This window comes from Ceratosolen solmsi, unplaced genomic scaffold (genome assembly GCF_000503995.2).
Source record: "Ceratosolen solmsi marchali unplaced genomic scaffold, CerSol_1.0 scaffold29, whole genome shotgun sequence".
NCBI classification, from domain to species: domain Eukaryota; kingdom Metazoa; phylum Arthropoda; class Insecta; order Hymenoptera; family Agaonidae; genus Ceratosolen; species Ceratosolen solmsi.
In genome coordinates this window covers 4,891,178-4,914,159 of record NW_011948417.1, presented here as the reverse complement: position 1 = coordinate 4,914,159, position 22,982 = coordinate 4,891,178, and the positions used below count along the sequence as shown (strand labels likewise).

Below are 22,982 nucleotides of genomic sequence, written 5' to 3'. Positions count from 1 at the left end.
TCTGGAGTTTTATTAATAGGCATATTCATTGTGAAATCAGATATCTTATAAATCAGATCATTAATAAATTTGATTTTAGCATTGGAAATAAACAAAAAGTCAAATTTTACCTCCTATATAATCAAGATTTAATTCATTCACTATATAATTGGAAATACTAATTTACTTGAATTTTACTATCATTGAGTTAATAGGTAAGAAGATTTTCTAAAAGTTGTTATTTAAGTGACATTTCCTTCTTTTTTTTTTTTTTTTTTTTTTTTTTTTTTTTTTTTACCGTGTGTATATATCGTCCGGTATATGGAAGAAATCTAGTAACGATTGAACTTATTTACATATAACGAGCAATAGTCGTAAACAAATGGATAGTCTTACTTTACGCTAAGCCCGAGTCAGGAAAACTCTAGCGATTTACATTGGCAATGGCTGCAAATATTCATGTAACGCTGCTGGGGATGGTAGCAGGTAACCGTCAGGATCAAGGACATCTGGAGCGCGTATCGTAACTGGACCCTGGGGTGGCCTGGGTAATGAACCAATTTGAGTGGGCTTCTCCTGAGCTTTTTCAAGCTTCTCCAAGATATCGACAAAGCGCAAACGGTCACGTGGCTCTGTTTTCCAGCAGTCCCGCATTATCTGACACACATAGGGTGGACAATCCTCTGGAGGTATTAGCATTATACCTTCAAGGATCAGCTTCATTACCTAAAATTATGATTAAAGTATTTTCTTATAATTTTGATAAAGCATTGAACGTTGAATTTTAATATTCTCAGACGATTGCAAAGAAGTAAGGAGATTGAATTAATTAAAAGATATTATTATCATTGTGCTTTATCCTATATTACAAATATTAAAATATTTATTTTATTGCAACAAAAATTATAACAACAAGAAGAATAATAATCTTTACTTTTTTCTATTTTTTTGTTTTGTTTTTTGTTTTTTGTTTTTTGTTTTTTGTTTTTTTTTCTTCGTTTGTTTGTTTTTAATAATAATAGTGATAACATTAATAATAATAAAAATGAATAAATGGTGTACTTTTGATTATTATAAACTTGAAAAATTATCAGTAACTATAGAGCGATTAAAGTATAAAAATTGTAATATTTTATATAACAAGAAATAATTTCTCAATTGAGTTTATCATATATTTAAGTTTCAAACATACTAAAAACTAATTTATGTATAAATATATATAATTTTAGCATTTCTTCGCACCTCATCGTTATTATGCCCATAATACGGTTGTTTTCCAAAAGAGTAAACTTCCCACAAAACTACTCCAAAGCTCCAAACGTCACTTTCCAGAGTAAATCTGCCATACATTACACTTTCTGGTGACATCCATCGTACTGGCAATAATCTTGAGCCACCAATCTAAAAAGAAATGTGAAAGTTTTCTAATTATCATTAAATGTTCAATATTATAGATTAAATAATTATTAAAGTTAGTCCCATTAAATTATGTCATTTGAAATAACATTTAGAAATATTTAAATAACTAAAATTTGCTAATAATTTTATTAATATTTTATGAATGATCACGCGGTAAATAAATTTAATTATATATTTAATAGAAATTTCAAAATAATATTATTGTCAATTAATAAAGATAAGATTTTTTAAAATTATTATCAATATGCATTAACAATTTTAAATATTTAAAATCACCATCTTATCACAATCTTACTTATTTTATATTTTCTTATAAGTAATTTCCTTATATGTTTTATTATGCTTATATTTGAATAAAAGTATTGTTGATTTTTAATGTTTCATTCAATTTTAATATTTTAAAATTATTTTATGTATCATTAAAATCATTCTTTTTCAGTGGAAATATTTATAGTTTAAATAACATAGACAAAAAATGTTTTGTGCTTTAATTGCATTATTTTAAAAAGAATTTTTATATATAATTTATAAATTCGATTATTTGTATATAATACATTTAATATTATAAAATGTTATAAAATGCAAATAGTATAAGAATAATAAACTTGTTCGCTTAAAATATCAAATATTGGTGAAAATGGCTGAAAAAGAAAGTGATAAATAAATACAATTATCATTGAATTTTAATTAAAAATATTCATATAATTCATACGTTACGTTGATATTATCAATTACGGATCTAGACTCATAGAAATCTAAAAGAAATTATAATGGAGAAAATCAGAATTACCCTGTAATAATCGCAGGTATAAATGTCACGTGACATTCCGAAATCGGCAATTTTCACGACAAGACCAGAGCCAACCAAGCAGTTTCTGCATGCTAAATCTCGATGAACGAATCTTTGTGCTGAGAGATACGTCATTCCTGATGCTATCTGTATGGTTATCCAATGAAGGGAATCCTGCATCCACGACATGTTGAATACAAAAGACATTAATACGAAATATAAAAAATTTTAAAAAACAAAATTATGTCTGTTAATAGAAAACAAAAAAAAATACAAAAAAATAAATAAAAAATAAAATAAAAATAAAAAAAATAAAAAAAAAAAATAAAAAAAAAACGAGATAAAAAAATATTGCGGAGAACTTGGCGTTCGAAGAATCTATTTCATTAAATCTATCATACGTTTCGTACAAACTCTGCGAGAATATTCATTCGATAATTATATATTTTTACCTTATCAGGTCAAATTAGTTGCGAAAAAATTTATTACCTTCTTAATTCTTGTAATATATTGGCTTTATTTAATTGCATTCAAGCGCTCGGGTAATTCTTTGATTTAATGACTATAAAATTAATTTTATTTATAGTCAATAGCAAAAAACATTCATCTCGGACGCTGAGTGTATAATTAATTATTTTTAAGACATAATTTCCAATAATAATTTACGTCATAGGAATGAAAATTCAAGTTGTCAAGTTTGAAATATCTAATTGTAAACGTAATAATAATTATTCGCTACTGAAATATATATATATATATATATATATATATATATATATATATATATATATTTATTAGCATTATATTCATTAATAAATTTATCTTCTTTAATTGTAAAAAGAAATGTATATTTTATAATAAATCCTAATTACTAATGACAAATTTTTAGAACAATTTTAAGAATAAGCATTCTCATATAATGTATTTATAAACTATGTCTTTATAATTATTTATCGAGAATATTCCTACCTTTACTTTTATTATTATTATTATCATTAATACATTACTTTTATTAACTAAGATTGTTTTTATTATTTACGGAAGATATTTAGCTATCTTATTTAATCATTGAGTTGCGTAAAGTTGAGCAATATTCTTAATTTGAGAATCGGATTGAAACTCATATAAAAGAATTATTGTTGACTAGTGTATTAATGTTTTTATTAATTGATAAATTAGTACCAAGTCTGTTGTTTTAATAATTTAGAGCACGTAAATCATGAACCTTAGTCAATGGCTGTAGACCCGGTGTCGGTGTTCGCAGTGTCGGTGAATTGGCTCTTAGTACCTCGGCCAGGTCACCGTAGGGCATGAACTCAAAGACCATCCAAGGGCTATTAGAGGTGTCGCGTAAAACAACACCAACGAGTGAAAGAATGTTGTCATGGCGAAACGTTGACATTATATCCACTTCGCGCATGAAATCTTCTTCGGCTGCGCGACTCGCGCTATCCTTCAGCACTTTGATCGCTACAATCTCGGTCGTGTCTTCGTTGATAAGCTTACCTGTAAAAAGAGAAAAATATTTATGCGCGAACGATGGATTGGAATATACCATAATGTCCCTCGTAACGAATACTAACGAGTTTACAGTTTATTAAAATAATTAGCAAATAATAGGATATTATTATAGCCTTATAAGAAATATTTTGCAGTGCAAACAAAAAATTCTTTTAATAATTTTCTTTCATAAGGAATATTATCGATTAATTTATTAGCAATTAAAATTTTAATAAAGTTTCATACAAAATTATTTATAAAACTTGAAAGTTTATATATAATAACAATATAAAGAAGAAGAAGTATTAACATATGTTGTACTCAAATAAAAAAACAAACGTACAAAATCATCTAAAATTATACTCCTATTTCGTTATAAGTTCACAAGTTTATATTAGAAATTTTACATAAAATATTTATTGTACTATATTTAACTTTTCTTCCAAGTGCTTTCAAAATGTTCAAGATTACAGTGAATTTAAGCCAGTACGTATTTCAAATGTTTTCACTAGAATCGCAGAAATGTATAATTATCTCTTGATTTTTTTTTTTTAACATTCAACGATTTTAATGAATTATTTATTAAAACTTAAATAAGGACAACTTATTTAATAATGTAAGCATTTTGATGAAGTTTTTTTGTACCTTTATATACTTTTCCAAAGCAACCTTCACCGATGTGTTGAAGAAAAACTAGTGAATCTCTTTGTAAAATTGGAACTTCAGGCGAATCGCATGTAAAATATTGTGGATTTGGTGTGTATTTGTTAGCCAATAAGAGACTTGTTTTCAAGTTCATCGGTGACGCCTAAATTAGTAAAGTTCATGTCCATTAAAGAAAGTGAGAAAGAATATGTAATTTTGAAAATAAGAAACTATTGAAGAAGAAGAAGAAAAAATCTTAGTATAACTGTGTAATGTATAAAAGACATTTAAACTTGTCAACTATTAATCTAATCAATCGCGCAAAATAACGATTAATCATTTAATGTGCAGCTTTAAGTTGTTCCCTCTATTATCAATAATATGTAATGATTAATTAATGATTGCTTATTGCTCTTACTTCAAGATCGCCGCGTTTTGATTTGGCGTTGAAACTGCGTCGTTTGTAATAGTAAATTAATCCAATCACTATTGCCAAGACTAAAACGCAACCTATTACGATACCAGTGACTTCAGGCAATCTAGGCTCCAGGCGTTCAACCTGGAAATATAATTTTGTTGAATTTGATTTGTGACGAATTAGTTTCATTTAATTTCACTTCACTCAATTGCTTTTATAACTTTATTCGTAATTTATAAATATATGCCGATAACAGTAATATCGTCTGAGAAAATACATGTGGTAATTTGTTAATAAGTTACATCATTAATATTATGTAATGATTATTTAAATTTTTCATCTCTTATTACCTGCTCGGGCTCTGGAAGTATAGTTGTAGTATTTGTCACATTGCCACTGGGAGGTATTATATTGTGTATAGGCTTAGGTGTCAGTGGAACTAAAATACAATAAAATAACATAAACTTGTATTATCCGTCATATCGTAATGACGTCGTATGTTTATCGTAATGATTATGAATTCAGCGGCGACTTGTGATCTTTCGGAATTGGCATAGAAAGCAGTGTAGATGGTATTTACCAATTACGCGATTTGGGCATTTAAGATCAGCGGTAGGCGGTGATTTATCGTGTGGACAAATACATCTGGAAGTTGAGTCTTCGGCTTCTTGACAGGCGGCCTCGGTACCGCATATGTGCGGTTGGCCGGAGCAATTCATGATTTGTGCGATTCGGGCTATCGGCTGCAATCTTTCCAATAAATCTTCGGACTCTTGTATTACATCCGTCATTGGAAAACCTGAAATTATCACACAATAATACGTGGCTAATATTATTAGCGTCAATGAACAACTAACAACATTGATTTAATAACCGACTTATGGATTAACGTATAATTATGAAATTTTTAAATCCGAAATCTTAACCGCAATATCGGTTAATTATATTAAATAGATATATTAAATCTTTTAATATTATTCGCGATAAACGATATAAAAATATCGTACAATTTTGCTGCATCGTTACGATCGAATGAGCTTTAAAATAAAAATCAGTTCGTTAATCGAAATGATGCGCTTCTTTAATTTTTAAAATATTTTATAATATCGGTAAATATGCGTGATATTATTAATAATAATTGAATGGCAATGGAATCAATTAGATAAAAAGAAACTGAGAGAAAGTAGGCTTCCATAATATTTTGACATATTTGTATGAGTGACTAACTATTTATTTCTGCCAAATTCATATGAAAACATTATTTACCAAAAATCCGTCATGGAATAAAATGTGAAATAAAATTTTTTTTTATAAAAAATTTCATCTTTAATATTGCTGATATTATTTAAAGCTTTTTATTTTCCTGAATTTGTTTCGTTTTTAATTCATTGTTTTTTTTTTTTTTTTTTTTTTTTAAAGCTAAATTAATGAAGAAAAAGAAGCCGAGAATAAAGCAAATAAGGTTGTTTCTAAATAATTCTCTACTAGTTGTTTACAAATGTTCATGGGAGAGATATTTGTAGTGATATGAATTTCAAAATTCAGACGTTTATTTGGCCTCGATCGACGATTGTTATTCTTGCCCACGTGGGCAAACATCGAGTCGGAAGAGAAAAGTGCCTGCAGTTAAGTGCACATTCACTTCAAGCGTCTCGGCAGAATCTCAGCGTAGGGATTCACTTGATATTTCTCTCGTAACGGCTCGTTAAGTGATAGCCAAGTGTCGTTTTAGTACATAAAGCTAGTCGAGCACAAAGCGATTACCGATTTAAAAATTAGTTGCAATTTTCCTTTTATAATATAACGATACAAAAATAATTATATTTACATTTTATTTTCTTATTTTAGAATTTCTGCTCCTTTTAATTATCTCTGTATCTATTTTAATTATACACTGGCGTTAAACACACGGCTTGCACTCCCTTGAGAAATTAACATGTTGGAATGAAATTCCTCGGTACTCATTATATAATAACAAGTGATATTTTGCATTCTATAAACGTCGCGGAGTTGATAATACAACGTGCACCAGTTAATGAAGGATATAGAGCGCCAATTTTATTTCATGCCAACGTAATTGCGATCCAAACGAACATTTAGCTAAGTCATTAAATTTCGTATTTTGACGTTGCCCTTAAAATGCAAATATTGCTCTAGATTGCGCACTATAAGGAGTAAGTATGTAATTATTGATTGAATTTTTCATGATTTTATAAAGACTATTTAATTATAACTGAAATTATCAATTTTTTTCTTTTTTTTTTTTTTTTTGCTCTTGAATGAATAATTTATATCTGAAATTGGCAAGCCATAATTTCATAGAAAATTAATAACACATTTAAATTGACTCGAGTCCAACAATAATTTCATTGTTTTATTACAAATTCTTTGTTCAAATAAAAACCGATAAAATTACAATATTAAATTGTATAAGGATGTATAAATATTGCATTAAGCTACTTAAACATAAATTAATATCTATTATTATTATTAATGTCAAAAATTTTTTTTTTTTTTTTTTTTTTTTTTTTTTTCCACTCAACTCAACTGTATTTTTACGTGTTTATTTCATAAAAATCGATGAATTTATTAAAACTTATTTATAAAATTTATTTACTCATAATTTACTTTATTATATATTTACTTCTTTTATGTTTTATTAAACATTCCAGGAGAGTCTAAAAAATGACAATTAAAAATTATATCTATGATTCAAATTACCTTAAATGTTTATGTAATCTGACAATATTTTATGAGATATTGTTATTTTTCGGTCATAATTATTAAAATATCATTAATTTTGAGGTATTTTTTTTATAATAAATCCTTATTATAAATTCTTTAAATTTGTTGAAACATATTATTTTATTTTTATATCATTTATACTTTGTTCATTTATTTAATCACTTAACATTTACATCGATGAATTATTTGTTTATTTTTGTTATATTTAATGTGCATTAAAACATAATGAATTATATTTTTGAAAAGTTAGATTTTTAATTAAATACTTTGCAAATTAATTTATATTACATTGAACGTTAATAGTACATGGCTTTCAATTCATAATTCTCAACTGTTATTTCCAAAATATAAAATTTTATAGAAATTATTTTTAATAATAAAAAATATTATATAAATAATTTTTCATCTCATTAGTATGTCATGTACGAGTTAAATTTTTTAAGGCCAATTGTTAGTTGTTACAATTTTTTTTATTATTTTTTTTTTTTTTTTTTTTTTTTTTTTTTTTTTTTTTTGTCCAAATCACAATAGTAATTCTTAAAGATTAATTAGTTTTTCATTTTCATCAATATGTTAAAATATTTAGTAATGATATTAAAGTATGAAAGTTTTCCTTTTAATTTTGAAGAATAAATTCCATAAGCCTGCCCGGCCATATTGCTTATGTTATTTAAAATTTTCAATCGAGAGTGACATTAAATATGCATATTATTATTACTATATACGTATCAATTTATTATTTATTAAAAATAAGAATCAATCTTATAAGTTCGGTACTTTCTAACATAACCAAATCAATTCTCTCTAAGCGATAGTCAGGTCATACGTAAGTGTTGTGATGTAACGATATCATTTTAATAGCACATGTTTAAAAATTCGATACAAATACATATTTTAGTGTTATCACTAAAATGTTTGTGTTAATTTGAAAAATATTCTATGAAAATTTTGAAAATTGTTATTAATAGTTTTAACAATAGATGTTTAAAACTTTTATGTATATATTACATCTAATATATACAATTAAGTTATACAAGAATTAGTAAATATGCTATTTATTAAAGTATTTACATTTCATTCATAATTTTTTTGTTTCCTATATTTACAACAAATTGACAATATTAAAAATATAAAGAAATAGTATTTAATAATATTATTTCTATCAATTTTCTTTTATTACGGTGTTTATTCACAAAATTTAGTCAATTATTAGCTCATTTGCTTTTGAAATTATGAGAAAAATTTCAAGTTTTATTTAATTAGTGCATACTGGTTAAATAACAACATTAAAATAATTAATAAATCGAATTTTCTTAATTAAATATTTGAAAATGCTCGGTACAATTTAGAAATAACCTAATGACACGTTGCAAATTTCCGTTTATGCCCGATTGAGTAAATTATACGACGTGTAATTAGAAATTAATGTTATATTGATTTTTAAACTTTCACAAGTGTCATTTTACAGTAATTTGACCTAAACGGTATATAAAAACTTAAACAATAAACCTTTTCGATAATACATTCGAATAAAATTGTATAGATAAATGTGCTGCTTTATAGCAATAAAGCTTACTGTACACTGTTGGTAACTTCAATTTTTATATTAATTATAATCTTAACAAAATTAAAATTTTTTATTAAATTAATTTTTGATAAAATATATATATATATATATATATATATATATATATATATATATATATATATATATATATGTATATATATTGATGGATAAATATTTATAGATGGAATTTAGAATTTGTCACTCTGTTCGTCGTCTAAAATTTTTATTGAAACCTTATTTTTATAATATAAAAATGAAAATTAGTTTTGTATTTATAAAAATATACTTTAATTATTAACCGTAATAATGATGTTAATTCTTTATTAATTTTATGGATTTCCTTGGATATGTTTATCTTTATTATTTTTCTCTTCAGAAAATATAGGAAAATTAATAATTTGACTATTATTTGGAATTATAAACGATATTTTCAAAAATTCTTTGAGTTATCATGTAATTAATTTATGTTATAACTAATTAATTGTGTTTTACATAAAACATATCTTAATGAATTCGTTGAGAAATAAAAAAATTATAAATTGACAAGCTACGATTTTACATATTTACAGACGGCCTACGCATCATAATATCTCCTATGCTTTTTACATTTCAACATTATATATCTATTAGACAAAATTATTCAGTTGCATAAAATAGAAAGTTCCGTTCATAGCTAACAATATTGATAAAAATTTTATCCATAAAGTGTTAAATTGACATCCGAGTCGATTACGATACTTTGTAAAACCAATGTGCATTTATTTTTTTAACGCAACGCTTATGAACAGAGGGAAGTTGATTGCAGCAACTGTCCATTATTCTTCCTATTTTTTTGTTTTTTTTTTATATTCTTTCTTTTTATTTTCCTTCTTTCCTCCTCTCGTTTTTACTTTACTTTATCGGCCTGTTTCCTTACTTTCTCTTGCATTCATTCTCTCATACACGGTAGTCCTTTACAGCTTTTTAACTTTCAATATATATATATATATATATATATATATATATATATATATATATATATATATGTATATATATTGATGGATAAATATTTATAGATGGAATTTAGAATTTGTCACTCTGTTCGTCGTCTAAAATTTTTATTGAAACCTTATTTTTATAATATAAAAATGAAAATTAGTTTTGTATTTATAAAAATATACTTTAATTATTAACCGTAATAATGATGTTAATTCTTTATTAATTTTATGGATTTCCTTGGATATGTTTATCTTTATTATTTTTCTCTTCAGAAAATATAGGAAAATTAATAATTTGACTATTATTTGGAATTATAAACGATATTTTCAAAAATTCTTTGAGTTATCATGTAATTAATTTATGTTATAACTAATTAATTGTGTTTTACATAAAACATATCTTAATGAATTCGTTGAGAAATAAAAAAATTATAAATTGACAAGCTACGATTTTACATATTTACAGACGGCCTACGCATCATAATATCTCCTATGCTTTTTACATTTCAACATTATATATCTATTAGACAAAATTATTCAGTTGCATAAAATAGAAAGTTCCGTTCATAGCTAACAATATTGATAAAAATTTTATCCATAAAGTGTTAAATTGACATCCGAGTCGATTACGATACTTTGTAAAACCAATGTGCATTTATTTTTTTAACGCAACGCTTATGAACAGAGGGAAGTTGATTGCAGCAACTGTCCATTATTCTTCCTATTTTTTTGTTTTTTTTTTATATTCTTTCTTTTTATTTTCCTTCTTTCCTCCTCTCGTTTTTACTTTACTTTATCGGCCTGTTTCCTTACTTTCTCTTGCATTCATTCTCTCATACACGGTAGTCCTTTACAGCTTTTTAACTTTCATTATATATATATATATATATATATATATATATATATATATACGCGCGCGCGCGCGCGCGCGCGTGTGTGTGTGTGTAATTCTATTTTAACAGTTCTTCAAATTATTTCAATTTGAATTTTCGATAGAGCTTCGTAACATTATCAGATAAAGAATATCACTTCCAAAAATGTGTCTTTAGAATATATTCTTTTGATATGATTTTTAAGCATTTGCGTTATTGATAAGTAAGAAGTAGAAGTATACGAAGAAGAAGAAGAAGAAAAAAAGAAGCGGTATATATCTTTTTATCTTCATTATATGATTTCAGGCAAGCTACAAGAGACGACGGTTGCTACATTTCTCATGAAGGCTGTACGGAAGAAGGGATGACAGGGAGGCCGACGTCAAAGGGCATCCCCCCACCATCGCAGCCTCTCGGGGCACACATTCACAGAGACGGCATTCAGTTTAAAAAGAGCTCGTAATTGGTCAGAGCGTTATCGGAACGGTCAGTTGACCCCGACAACGAAGTTCCCTGTGTGTCAGGCAGGTTTACCATGATCAGGATTTCACTACGACTTTACATGGTGGAGTCGGTGCGGTAGCACATGATAATAATTAATTCTATTAACGTGGTTACATCCATTTCCTAGCAGAGGTGCACTTCAAGTTTAAGTTTAAGTTACTCTTAATATCCAATTATTTTAATAATACACTTTCATTAGAATGTAGTTGTATTTATAATCGTTTTAAAAATATTCCTTTTGTGATGAAAGATTAAGTTATTTTATTACGTGACTTAATTTTCCGTATATATTGAGAAATATATATATATATATATATATATATATATGAACTGCAATTTTATTATTAGTGGAAAGTGAAATTCAATAGATTGAATGATATTTTAAATACATAAACGTTGATAAATGAATTATACAATACATGCATAGCAATCCGTGTATTTTAAAAATTAAAAAGAATTGTACAAATAATATAATCACTTATGCAATTATTTCAAGATCTCTAAATGTCTTTTAGATGTGCATAATTATTATTTTTATTTCTAAAATAATATATTATTAAGTTTTGTCGATATTTAGTTATTTATGCATTAAAAGTGTCTTATTATCTTATATTTCCATTTATTTGAAAACTATTTTCTTTCAGGCAGTCCCTGAAAAGTCATTTATCACAAAATAGATAAATAAAAATTTATCATACACGAGTGAATTTTTAACTAAGATAAAGTTGTTAAATTTCCTCCAACTCTGGAATTTATTTTCTCACATTATTAAGCGATCTATGGTAAGGATTTACGTTTGAAAGAAAAGTAAAAAAGAGGCAACTAATTTTCTTTTGCTCCGTTTTATCTTACCCGCGATCGTTAAAGCCCGACCTTTCGATAAGATATCGTGTCAAATGTACTGGAAGTTCGATACACTCTTTTACACTCATCATGGAAGACTCGTCAACAAGTTATTTTATAAATACGAGGAATATATTATTTATGTAGATTTAAGTTTTGAAACTGAAGTCTTTATGAAATTTTTGGTCAATTATGAAGCGAAGCGATTAAAATGTATTTGATCAAACATTATATATATATATATATGTATGTATGTATGTATGTATGTATGTATGTATGTATGTATGTATGTATGTATGTATGTATGTATGTATGTATGTATGTATGTATGTATGTATGTATGTATGTATGTATGTATGTATGTTAAATAAAAGTTATTAAATTCTGAGGGAAAGATAGGTTTACTTTTTACAAATATCTTTCAAAAGTAGTACCCATTTAATAATTATGAATATTATTATTTCAGGAATGATTAAAAGTTGAAATTTTATGATATTTGATCATTTAAATAGCAGCGAGTTAGAATAACTAATATGAGTAAGTTAATGTTTAAAACAAAATAAAAATTTTGAAAAACGATAATTTTCATAATAATTTATGAAGTTATTTATCTTGCACATGACACACGTAGACTTAAATAGATATTGCACATGTATATTAGAATTACATTGGAATAAAAATTTGAAATTTTCTGTTTTCTTTGATTTATTATCTTTGTCCTGTAGTACCTTTGAAAGCTTTGAAAACCTCTGGGTATTTTTATTTTACTAACATAAACTATGATCGTATAATGATTAATTTAACGATTCCAAGTCTTATTTAAAGTAGGTGTAAGAATAATATATGGTTAGTGTACAATGTAATGAATCATATAATTATGAATGCAACTTTGAGTACTAAATTTTAAGTGACACTTACTTAAAAGTTAATAGCAAGTATTTCTACCGAATGATTCTAATTTGAATTTGTGCGAAATGCTTTCCTTAACAATTTCATTGAATATTTGTAAAATCGAAAAAGAAACTTTACGCGATGTAAAAACATATTTTATTTATATAATATATCGCGAAATATAATAATAAAGGCACTTTACTCTTATATTCAAAGTATCTCAAACTACTTATTATCAACTAAACGGTATTAGTAAAACATTTATAATTCGTAAATAAACAAATGAATTACACTGTTTAGAATTAGCGATATTTTTTGAAATCTAAAATGAAGTCTTTTTTGCTATTTAATAGATACGAAAGTTTTGAAAGAGCCGTTGCCAGTCTATTTTCAAACAAACTGAATTCATTCAATTTTCATATTGCATATATTCCCAACTGTTTAACGTAAAAAGTCAAGGTCAACTTTCATATCATTTTACGATAAATAATACAAATTATCTATATAATCTATAATATCTATATAACTTGATCGTTTGGAATCGAGTGATTTTTATTATTTCACTTTAAATCTGCGTCTCTTATTGGAATTTTCATTCTCGTACGTGAAGTGAAAATACTTTGTTTCGACGCGTAAGCTAAGATATAACGGTCAAAGTATTTCTACAATTGCCTATATAATGTATAAATTTTGCCAAGTAAAATTAGCATAAGACAATTAAACTATCTATTTTATGCGTATGAAGAATCATTTATCAACGTAGCAAACTATCTTTCATTTGTACTTGCGAATTATCCGGCTTATTATCCTGACGCTGGCTGATCATCGAATAGCAGGATCCTCTTTTCTCTTTCTATCTTCTATTGGGCAGAGAGTAATTTATTTAGTTATGTTCTCAAGGTAACTCGAGGAGACGGAGGTCGTTAGCTTCGTGCATTGCGATATAGTGGTATTATACTGCAGTCAATTGTCTCCTCGTTTCACTAAATAATCGCAATAGCGATCGCAAAACTTTATCCCAATGAAAAATCCATAATGCAAGCGTGCGTTTTCACCATGATTGCGTGGCAATAGAAAAAACGAGGGAACAGGATCTCTTCTACCCCTTGGGCCATTATCCAAGATCAATGAGGTGCGATCAAGTACGCGTACCTGCTGAAACAAGTACGGAGGCGCAATGACCATCCCTCGACGAAAATCTACGGACATGCGCGGTGAGACTGTGCGCCGAGGCAACTCGTGGCCATACAAAGCGAGCACTGTGCTGCTGCCGAGACTTTATAAATGAGCAGATAGGACGAGAGATCGGATTAGATTACCCGCTTGGAAACGTACATACGCTGCTTGCGTAAGACGCAACGGGCATAAATAAATGCGTGCACCGTTGGCCAATTATATACGGTTTGTGGCTGCTTGACTAGGGATTTTTTTTTTTTTTTTTTTTTTTTTTTTTTGCGCCTTTTTCGCGGGCCGTCGCTGCTAACGTGGAGCTGACGCTTCCCTTTACGCTTCGCTACGCTTCTACTGGTCGTCGAAGAAGGCCCTTATAAGCATCTACCGAATTCTTCACTTTTCATTACTTTCATCGGCGTTGTCCTCTTTTACAAATTCTCGCGATATTTTATGCGTGGTTGTGTAAGCAATCCGGGGGCGGCTGGTGCTTTGCTCTGCTAATTATGCTGCAATTGAGTATTATTGCTCGCTTAGAATTTTAAATCCAATTATCACGTTAATGTGGACAAAGCTGTCATTAAATGCTTAAGTTTTAGATAATAAGTTGAAATTTTTCCCTTCTTTTATCAATATTGTAAGGTCGTAATCTATTCTGAATTGTTTGCCACTTCTTATTTCAATATTCTTCTAAGTAAATTATTCATTTTTGCTTTGAGAATGTACACAAGTGAAATACTGATTTATTGATTTTTCGTATGCGCTTGATAAGAAATGGGGATTATAATATCTACGATTCAAAACATTTGAATTAAATACGTTGAATAATAATATACAGACGTCGTATCTTTTAATGTTTCGTTAAAAAATAAATGCCAATGCGTGTCAATATGCTTTACAATTATTGCATACATACTTATTATGAATTTCGTAACTAATAATTTTGTATGGAAAAAATATAATAAAACAAAAACAAAACAAAAACAAAACAAAACAAAACAAAAGAAAATAACAATAAGGTAAAGTCGAAATTTAATATTAAAGTCAGGTTGGTTTTTAACGTTTAGCTTATCATACATACACTATGGAACAATCATAATCAATTATTCTTATAAGGCATTTTGCATACCCTTTTTTTTTTGTTTTTTTTGTTTTGTTTTTGTTAATTAACACAACTTTTCGAACGCTTGCAATCTACCGTTTGAAAATTTATTCAGAATTATTCGATTCTATTGACAATGCCATTAATATCTATATTTAAGACTTGTAATGCCTAGGCGAAGAAGAAAAAAACATCTTATTTACGTTTCAATGATCAAAAGAGTTTATATGGTAGGTGTTTTTTTCTTCTTTTTTTTTTCCGAAGTTTTGTCATAAAAATTATGCGGATATAAGACATAATGACGTGGCACCATAAGCCCATTTTGCGCAGCTCTGACACAATATAATAATAATATAATAATACTCTAGACTGTTCATTTTATGAATATTATTATACAAAAACATATACATGCCTAAATGCAATGTAAAATCTCAGAAATCCTAAATCATGTCCGTGGCAGCGTAATGCAGTGGGCAGAGCATAGGTAAATGAAAAATTCAAGTATCATCATCATAAATTTTTCTGCAGAGTCATTAAAATTCATGGAGATTCATACATATAAATAATTCCAATGGTAATGGAGAGACAGTCGCTTAAGTATCCGAAAAATAAAGCAAAGAGATGAAATAGAAAAGTCAAAAGAGCCGATAATATATGCGATAAATTTAAATAGACAAGTTGAGAGAGTGGAGTGGCGTTGACGATGACGGAGCAGCGGCAGAGGGGCTCGGGACGGGGTTGGCTTAGTGAGGGAGGGACGAAGGGAGGACGCGGAGATTAGGAAAGAGAGCAAGAAGTTGCTGCGTGCACGAGGTTCAAAAGTGCTTAGCCATCAACAGCCTCGGGGAGATAGTCGAGCTCGACTGTCCCGATAGGCCGCGTGTAAAGATGCTGTTTCGGGTGGGTCGACATAAGGAATAATCAAATATCGTTACGTGGGTGCGGGCGTCGCACAATACGCGGCTTTCAATCGCTGAGACTTCCCGAATGCCACACTTGTGCTCATTGTGCGCGCGGGAGCAACAGCGATGGGTGGGCCGGTGCGCATAAGTAGCGCCACTCGCTTCCGGAATATAACTCAAGCGATTGTTCCTCGTCTTTTAACACCGCCGTTGTGCGATGACACGCATTTAAACTTCTGGAATACACACGAATATAGAAAAAACTCGGTCTCTTATCCCCCTCACCCCTCTCCCCTCCCCACTCAACTCGTCGCGGCTTACATACGGCTAATTTTTGCGGATCGGTAAGAGGATATTGAGATGAAGGCCACTTGAACGTTTGAGTACGCAAACTTTGCCTAGACGGTGTCGAGCAAAAATTATTATAATACGAAAAATGATCATCAATTATAACGTTTTGGAATATTTGAAATAATGTAAGAGTGTTTGGCTCTTTTGGAATTAAACTTTTGGTTGTTTCTATACTTTCTATTGGTATGCTCAATTTCTATTACCGAATCGATCAATACATTTATATTTCATATATTTTAAAGAGTAAATGCATTAAATGAAATTGCAGTTAAATGCGGTTAAGAAGTTACGTGGTATTGAGTTGTAAGAAAATATCTCGTACGCTTTGATAAAAATTTCTAATCGTGCGAAGATACAGAAATATTATTGAATCTACATGCTTAGCGTTGAAAAACTTCTAATAGCAATACAATACTTTAAGATGCGTATTTTATTTATTATTTGCTGGCATTTAGAATCGAATAAATGTTTAGGATAAATTTATAAAAAATATTTTTTCCTTATTTGTATTTATTATTTATTCCTTTATTTATTTATTCATTTATTCCTTTATTTATTCCTTATTTTCCTTATATTGTACACTATTTTTCATGCAATATTGTTACTTGTTGTCTCGTATATATTAAACATAATTACTTTATTTCTACGAATCTTCAATGATAGTTGAATTTTTTATTATCATTTTCATTTGAATTGTTTTAATTTTGAAGATTGTCATTAAATTGCTTTTCAGAAACATTATGTACTCTTACCCTTTAATAATTAATTTTCCAACTTACATTCGAATCTAACGACTGACGTTAAATGAGAGCAGAAATGATAGCGATTTATTTATAAATTATGCTGAATTATATCCTACAAGAATATGTTAGCTGCATATACTAGCAATTTCACTTTATACAAATATTTGATTATAATAATTGTATCCATTATTATTATTATATATATATATATATATATATATGTCTTTTGAAGCATACAATTCTAATAGAAACTTAGTATTTTTAATTATTTCTTTATAGGTATGCGTATGAATAATGACTATTTCGTGAATATGTTTAATTATTGATAATTTAATATGTATGGGAAATTATGTGACACGCGGAGTAATTGCATTCAAGGTGTATTGGTAGTGCTTTTGAAATATGTATTCAGCGGTAATAGCCTTATGTAAAATTGATTAATAGAGCTTTAAATGTAGTTTAATTGTAATTCGAATAAAAAATTTAATTCTTAACTTTAAATATGATTTTGTTTTAGTTTTCTCATTTATTAAATGTATTTTCTTTTACTTTACTTGAATCTATAATTTGAATTTTAAAACAATTTCATTATGAATATTCATAGTTTACTTTTGTTAATTTAATAAAATAATTGTCAGTTTAATAGCATTATGTATGACGATAAATAAATAAATAAATAAATAAATAAATAAATAATTATATATAGTAGCTCTTTCGAGCGAAATTAACAATCAGAACGATTTACGTCCTTGATAAAGGATCAAACAATATAACCAAATGTTGCTCTCAATAAATTTCAGGCTGTTTTATAGAAAAATTAATGTTATAATTGTAAATTATTGTTTTACTGCTATTTATAGTTAAATTATCGTTAAGACATAATACCATAACATCGTACTTGATTATTACTCGGTAGAGGGTTGAGGGAATGGGTAGAGAAGAAGCAATTATTTAAGCAAAAACTTCGACGGGTCTCTGTCGTGGTGCGTTGTATAAAGTATCGAAAAGTATATTTGAAATTAATTTTGAATTTGACGCGTTTCTAACTTACTATTCCATTGTCCAACTGACAACAATATCGCTACAAAGCACTGTAAATTTCTCGTATTGTTCGCTTTATTCTCCCGCAGGATCTCTAATGGCCAGGTTCGTTCGCCGCTCACTCCCGTTGCACGTTACTTTGTATCTTAGTTGACGACGTCGAGCTATAATTTGCGCGCACACGAGACACGTCACGGGGAAAATGTATCGCGTGCTGGAAATTCGAAGCTCGGCGTGCAGCGGTGCACACGCAGCCCCGAGCATCGGACTTGGCTTATTTATTGTAGTAGGTGGCTAGGGTGACGGAAGACAAATCGACGAGCATAACTCGTCGAGAGGCAGGACTGCCCGTCAGTAGGAATCCATGCGCGCAGATGCACTTGAATCGCGCATTGAACGGATGCAGATTTATTCAACGGTACTTGCGCTGCAGCCGCGAGGGAAATTGCATTCTTTCTTTTTTTCTCTCTGCTTGTTTCTTTCCTTTCCTCGGTATCGAATTCGCGCCGTTTAACATACAATGAGGAAGGTTTATTTGATCTATTGAGAGTATATTGGTGATTGTATGCCGAGATTTATCTTATGCGAAAAACAAACGTATTTATTGTACCTTCTGAAATTTAAAATCAAATTATGCCCCACCAAATAGGCAATTCTAAAAAATTGTTACGTAGCCATGTGCGTGTCATCCATTACATGAGCTTTTCGATTTTTAAATACCTGCATTGGATTTCATAAGTTCCTTTGAGTGACCGACCGATTAGCAAATTTTGATGTAATTACCGATATGATTAATCGACGCTGGTTTTATGTACAATTGCTTTCGATATACAATTTATCTGTTAAATATATCCGTTATATAATAACCTTATTTTGCATTATTAATTTGGCATGATTTTATGTGAAAATAAAAAATTTATGTACTTAAATTGTAATAGGAAAAATTACTTCGCATGGATAACCTCGTTTTCGCACTTTTTTATTTTGTTTTTTTTTTTTTTTTTTATAGAATATCAATAGTAAATTAATTTAAATACTTCATTAAAATTCATTCTTCGTTAAATTCATTGAAAAGATGAAAATATTTTTAAATCGTTGATAATTTCAGTCCCGTGAAGTTGAATAAATGCAAAATAAAAAAAAAAAAGTAAAAAAAAAAAAACAAAAAAAAATTAATAACCTAAAAGATTATGCAATAAAATATTAGAAAGTTAGAGTATTGTATTAGTATTTCTTTTAACTTTATAAACAGTCTTTTTAAAAATTCTTAAGCTCATAAAGATAATATAAAGTAAATAATTGTCTTTTATAATATTCAATTGCGAAATAAAAATTTTAATGTAAAATAAAGAATAACGTAAAACAATTGTTCTTTAATTTAGTTCAATTTAAATCGCATAATCGATGCTTATTTTACAACAGACCCACTTCTTAAGGATTTATTCGATTAAAAAGAATTATGTCTTGTGTAATCATTAATGTACTTACCTTGGCAAAATACTTTAATTTCATCAAATCTATATTATATATATATTTTCTTTAATTTAATTGGAATTCTGAGCTTATATATATTTAAGGACAATTCTATATGAATATGTGGCGATGAATATGCGAAATTCACCGTCTTTATCATATTATTCCATCTATTATTCTACCTATCGTTGTTCTATAAATTTACAATGAATAAAAACTAATTTATTTTACAATTTAACTGCGAATGCTAGCTCGTTTCACGATTAACTATTAAAAGCATATATTCTCACCATGGTGAGAAAGGGTCGAGTAATCGAGTTTCATTATATAAAAAAAAAAAAAAAAAATACAAGGTAAAAAAAGGGTAAATCAAGGGTTAGGAAGCCAGTTTAAAGTAAATGAGATTTTTGCGTTATTTCATCGTAATGATGCCTTATTGTGAATAACGACATGGTAAGGATAATCTTTTCCGTCTTTATACTTTGGCAATCACTTGGTAATAACGGCACTTTCGCCAAATTGAAAGCTAAATCAATTACCAGCTCGACAAGAAAGCTTTAAAGCCGACTATCAGTGAGCTTTTACATATTCAAAGAGAAGAAATAAGAGGACTTTCTTTCAAATCACTTTAGACGCGAATCAGTTATTTTAAACCTTTGCAGTATTTCGAGAATTTAACAAGGCAGTTAAAAATGCCTATTTATTCAAAAAAAAAAAGAAAAAAAAAAAAAAAGAAAAAAACTTTATTATTTATTATTTAATATTTAATTGTGAAAGAAATTGTAATTAACCAATGTAAATTATTTACATTGAAAACTAATTGTATAATTTAAATTAATCACAAGTACATTATATGTTGATTATGCAACCGATACATCCAATACCCCCATATTATTCGTGTTTCAAAGAGAATATAATTTTGCAGCTCATATTTCTAAACGAAAAAAATAATTATTTTAAGATGTAATGACTTTTAGTAAATAGGCAATATTTAACGTTTCTGACAACAAAACAATCAATTTGAGTTTTCGAAAATTATTTCTGTCATACACGCGAAGTATAATAATAATGAGTGGGCGTATAGCCCGTACCTATGCTTTACGCTTTACCCTTTTAACAATTAATACGAAGTATCGAATACATCACAATGTAATGAAAGCCGACTTGATTATTCTATTAACGTATTATTATTTGAATGAATATGAAATTAATGTGATGTCGATTAAAAGTTCGCGACTCTCATTAAACTCGATGAAATTGATATTATTGTAATGTTTATGTTCATTGAAATATAATTACGAATGGCATACAGTATTCGATATTAGAATGCTAGTTAATTTAAAGCTTTTTAATAAGACATTTATTTCATAAAAGCACTACTTTACTTTCAATAGCGTCGAAAAATTCATATCATTGAAATAAAATTTATAATTGCTCCAAATATACTTGGAAATAATAATATTTTCTTCAAATTAATATTTGATGAAATTGTTAACTGCATTTGCTTAAAAACAGTGTAATAAAATAAAAATTTTATTGTTCATAAATTCCATAATATCATCCGTATATAGTACATTGTTATAAAGTTCCTAATACAACTATAATATCCGTTCAACTTGATAAATAAATTTTAATACTGTGGGAGTCCACCAGTAAATAATAATTATTTTCTATAAATTTTACATTAGTATTATGATAATATAGTATTAAGCATTAAAAACAAAAAAAAAACAAAACAAAAACAAAAAAAATAACAAAAAACAAAAAAAAAAAAAAACAAAAACAAAAAGAGAAAAAAAAAAAAAAGAAAAAGAAAGCTTCAATAATTTATAAAAATAACCCTCTGGTGAGTGACTAATGAATAATTTATTATACGGCTGCTAACAAAGTGATTAATTGCAACTATCTGAAAGATATATGATTCCTCGATGCAAAAGGTTTTTGAACCAATAAATATACTACCTTTCTACAAAATATCACATAATATTATGTACCAGATAACTGCTAATCTAGGATTTTTATTTCTACGAAATATACAAGTTTCTATATTAAACTAAGATTTCGAAAAATTTGTCAATTAATTTTATAAATTGTTGAACCATTACACTCAATTAATAATACATTTATATTCTATCATATAGTTATGGAAACCAATTATAAATCGTTAAAGCGGAAATCAATTTTGAATTAAAAGATAAAAAATTCTCTAGATTTAAATCAATACCAATCTAATGTATTGTCATGTGTGAAACTTTTTTTTAACGACAAAAATTAATAACATTTCTTTGAATTTAGTTAAAAGAAATGCCAACTCGGCCTCTAGCACTTGACACACTATATTTCACTTCATTTATTTATTAAAACAAGCAGTTTTTGCCTCATAACGCGCAAATTAAATTTCAACTCAAATGAAATGAACGATCTCCTACCTGAGTGTAATTCCTTGGAAGTGAGTCCTCTTCTGGACAATCGTTGCCAGTCCATATTACAACGTGAACTATACGTTCATCTAATCACTGGACATTCTACCATTCCCTGCTGATATCCACCGTCTCCCGGTTCAAAAGTCTATCGATCCTAGTACTTCGACTACCGGCATCTTTCGTGTCTCCTTAACTACCCACAGAAGCATTCGCCCAGGCACATGGGAATCGCGGCACCATCCAACGCACATTAATCATAGGCTTCCAGAGCTTTAGAGTTTCGGATGATCCAACAAGTTTAGGCTACAATTGCCCAAGTAAACATGTCACAGCGCACTTCATTAACTCGCGGGATATTGAGAGGACATTAATCCGGTTACGGGGAGCGAAGAAATCCTTAGAGCCTATTGGGACTCGAGGAACCCTGGTGATTCCCGTTCTCCGTGGGTGCGTTCGCTACTTGAATACGGAAGTACGTCAGCGGTGGTCGGCTCGCCGATCTAAGTAAAGATGAGGCAGCGAGGCTAAAAGGACGCTGGGGTTTTGCGGGAGAGCAACGCGCGCGAGAGGAGGAGAAGGAGGAGGAGGAGGAGGAGGAGGAGGGGGCGGCGGAGGAGGAGGAGGAGG

At 28.4% G+C, this 22,982-nt stretch overlaps 1 protein-coding gene across 1 annotated transcript; it reads right to left on the bottom strand.

Annotated features, from left to right (window-relative positions):
* Positions 1–309: 309 nt before the first annotated feature.
* On the bottom strand, positions 310–22,473 carry LOC105359701 (tyrosine-protein kinase transmembrane receptor Ror). The gene is made up of 9 exons (XM_011496349.1): positions 22,362–22,473; positions 5,332–5,550; positions 5,102–5,190; positions 4,752–4,892; positions 4,334–4,496; positions 3,414–3,694; positions 2,189–2,362; positions 1,222–1,380; positions 310–705 (listed from the first exon to the last, which is right to left on the bottom strand). The coding sequence occupies exons 1-9, from the start codon at positions 22,414–22,416 to the stop codon at positions 412–414; spliced, it is 1,575 nt and encodes a 524-aa protein (XP_011494651.1). The 5' UTR covers positions 22,417–22,473; the 3' UTR covers positions 310–411.
* Between the last annotated feature and the right edge of the window lie 509 nt (positions 22,474–22,982).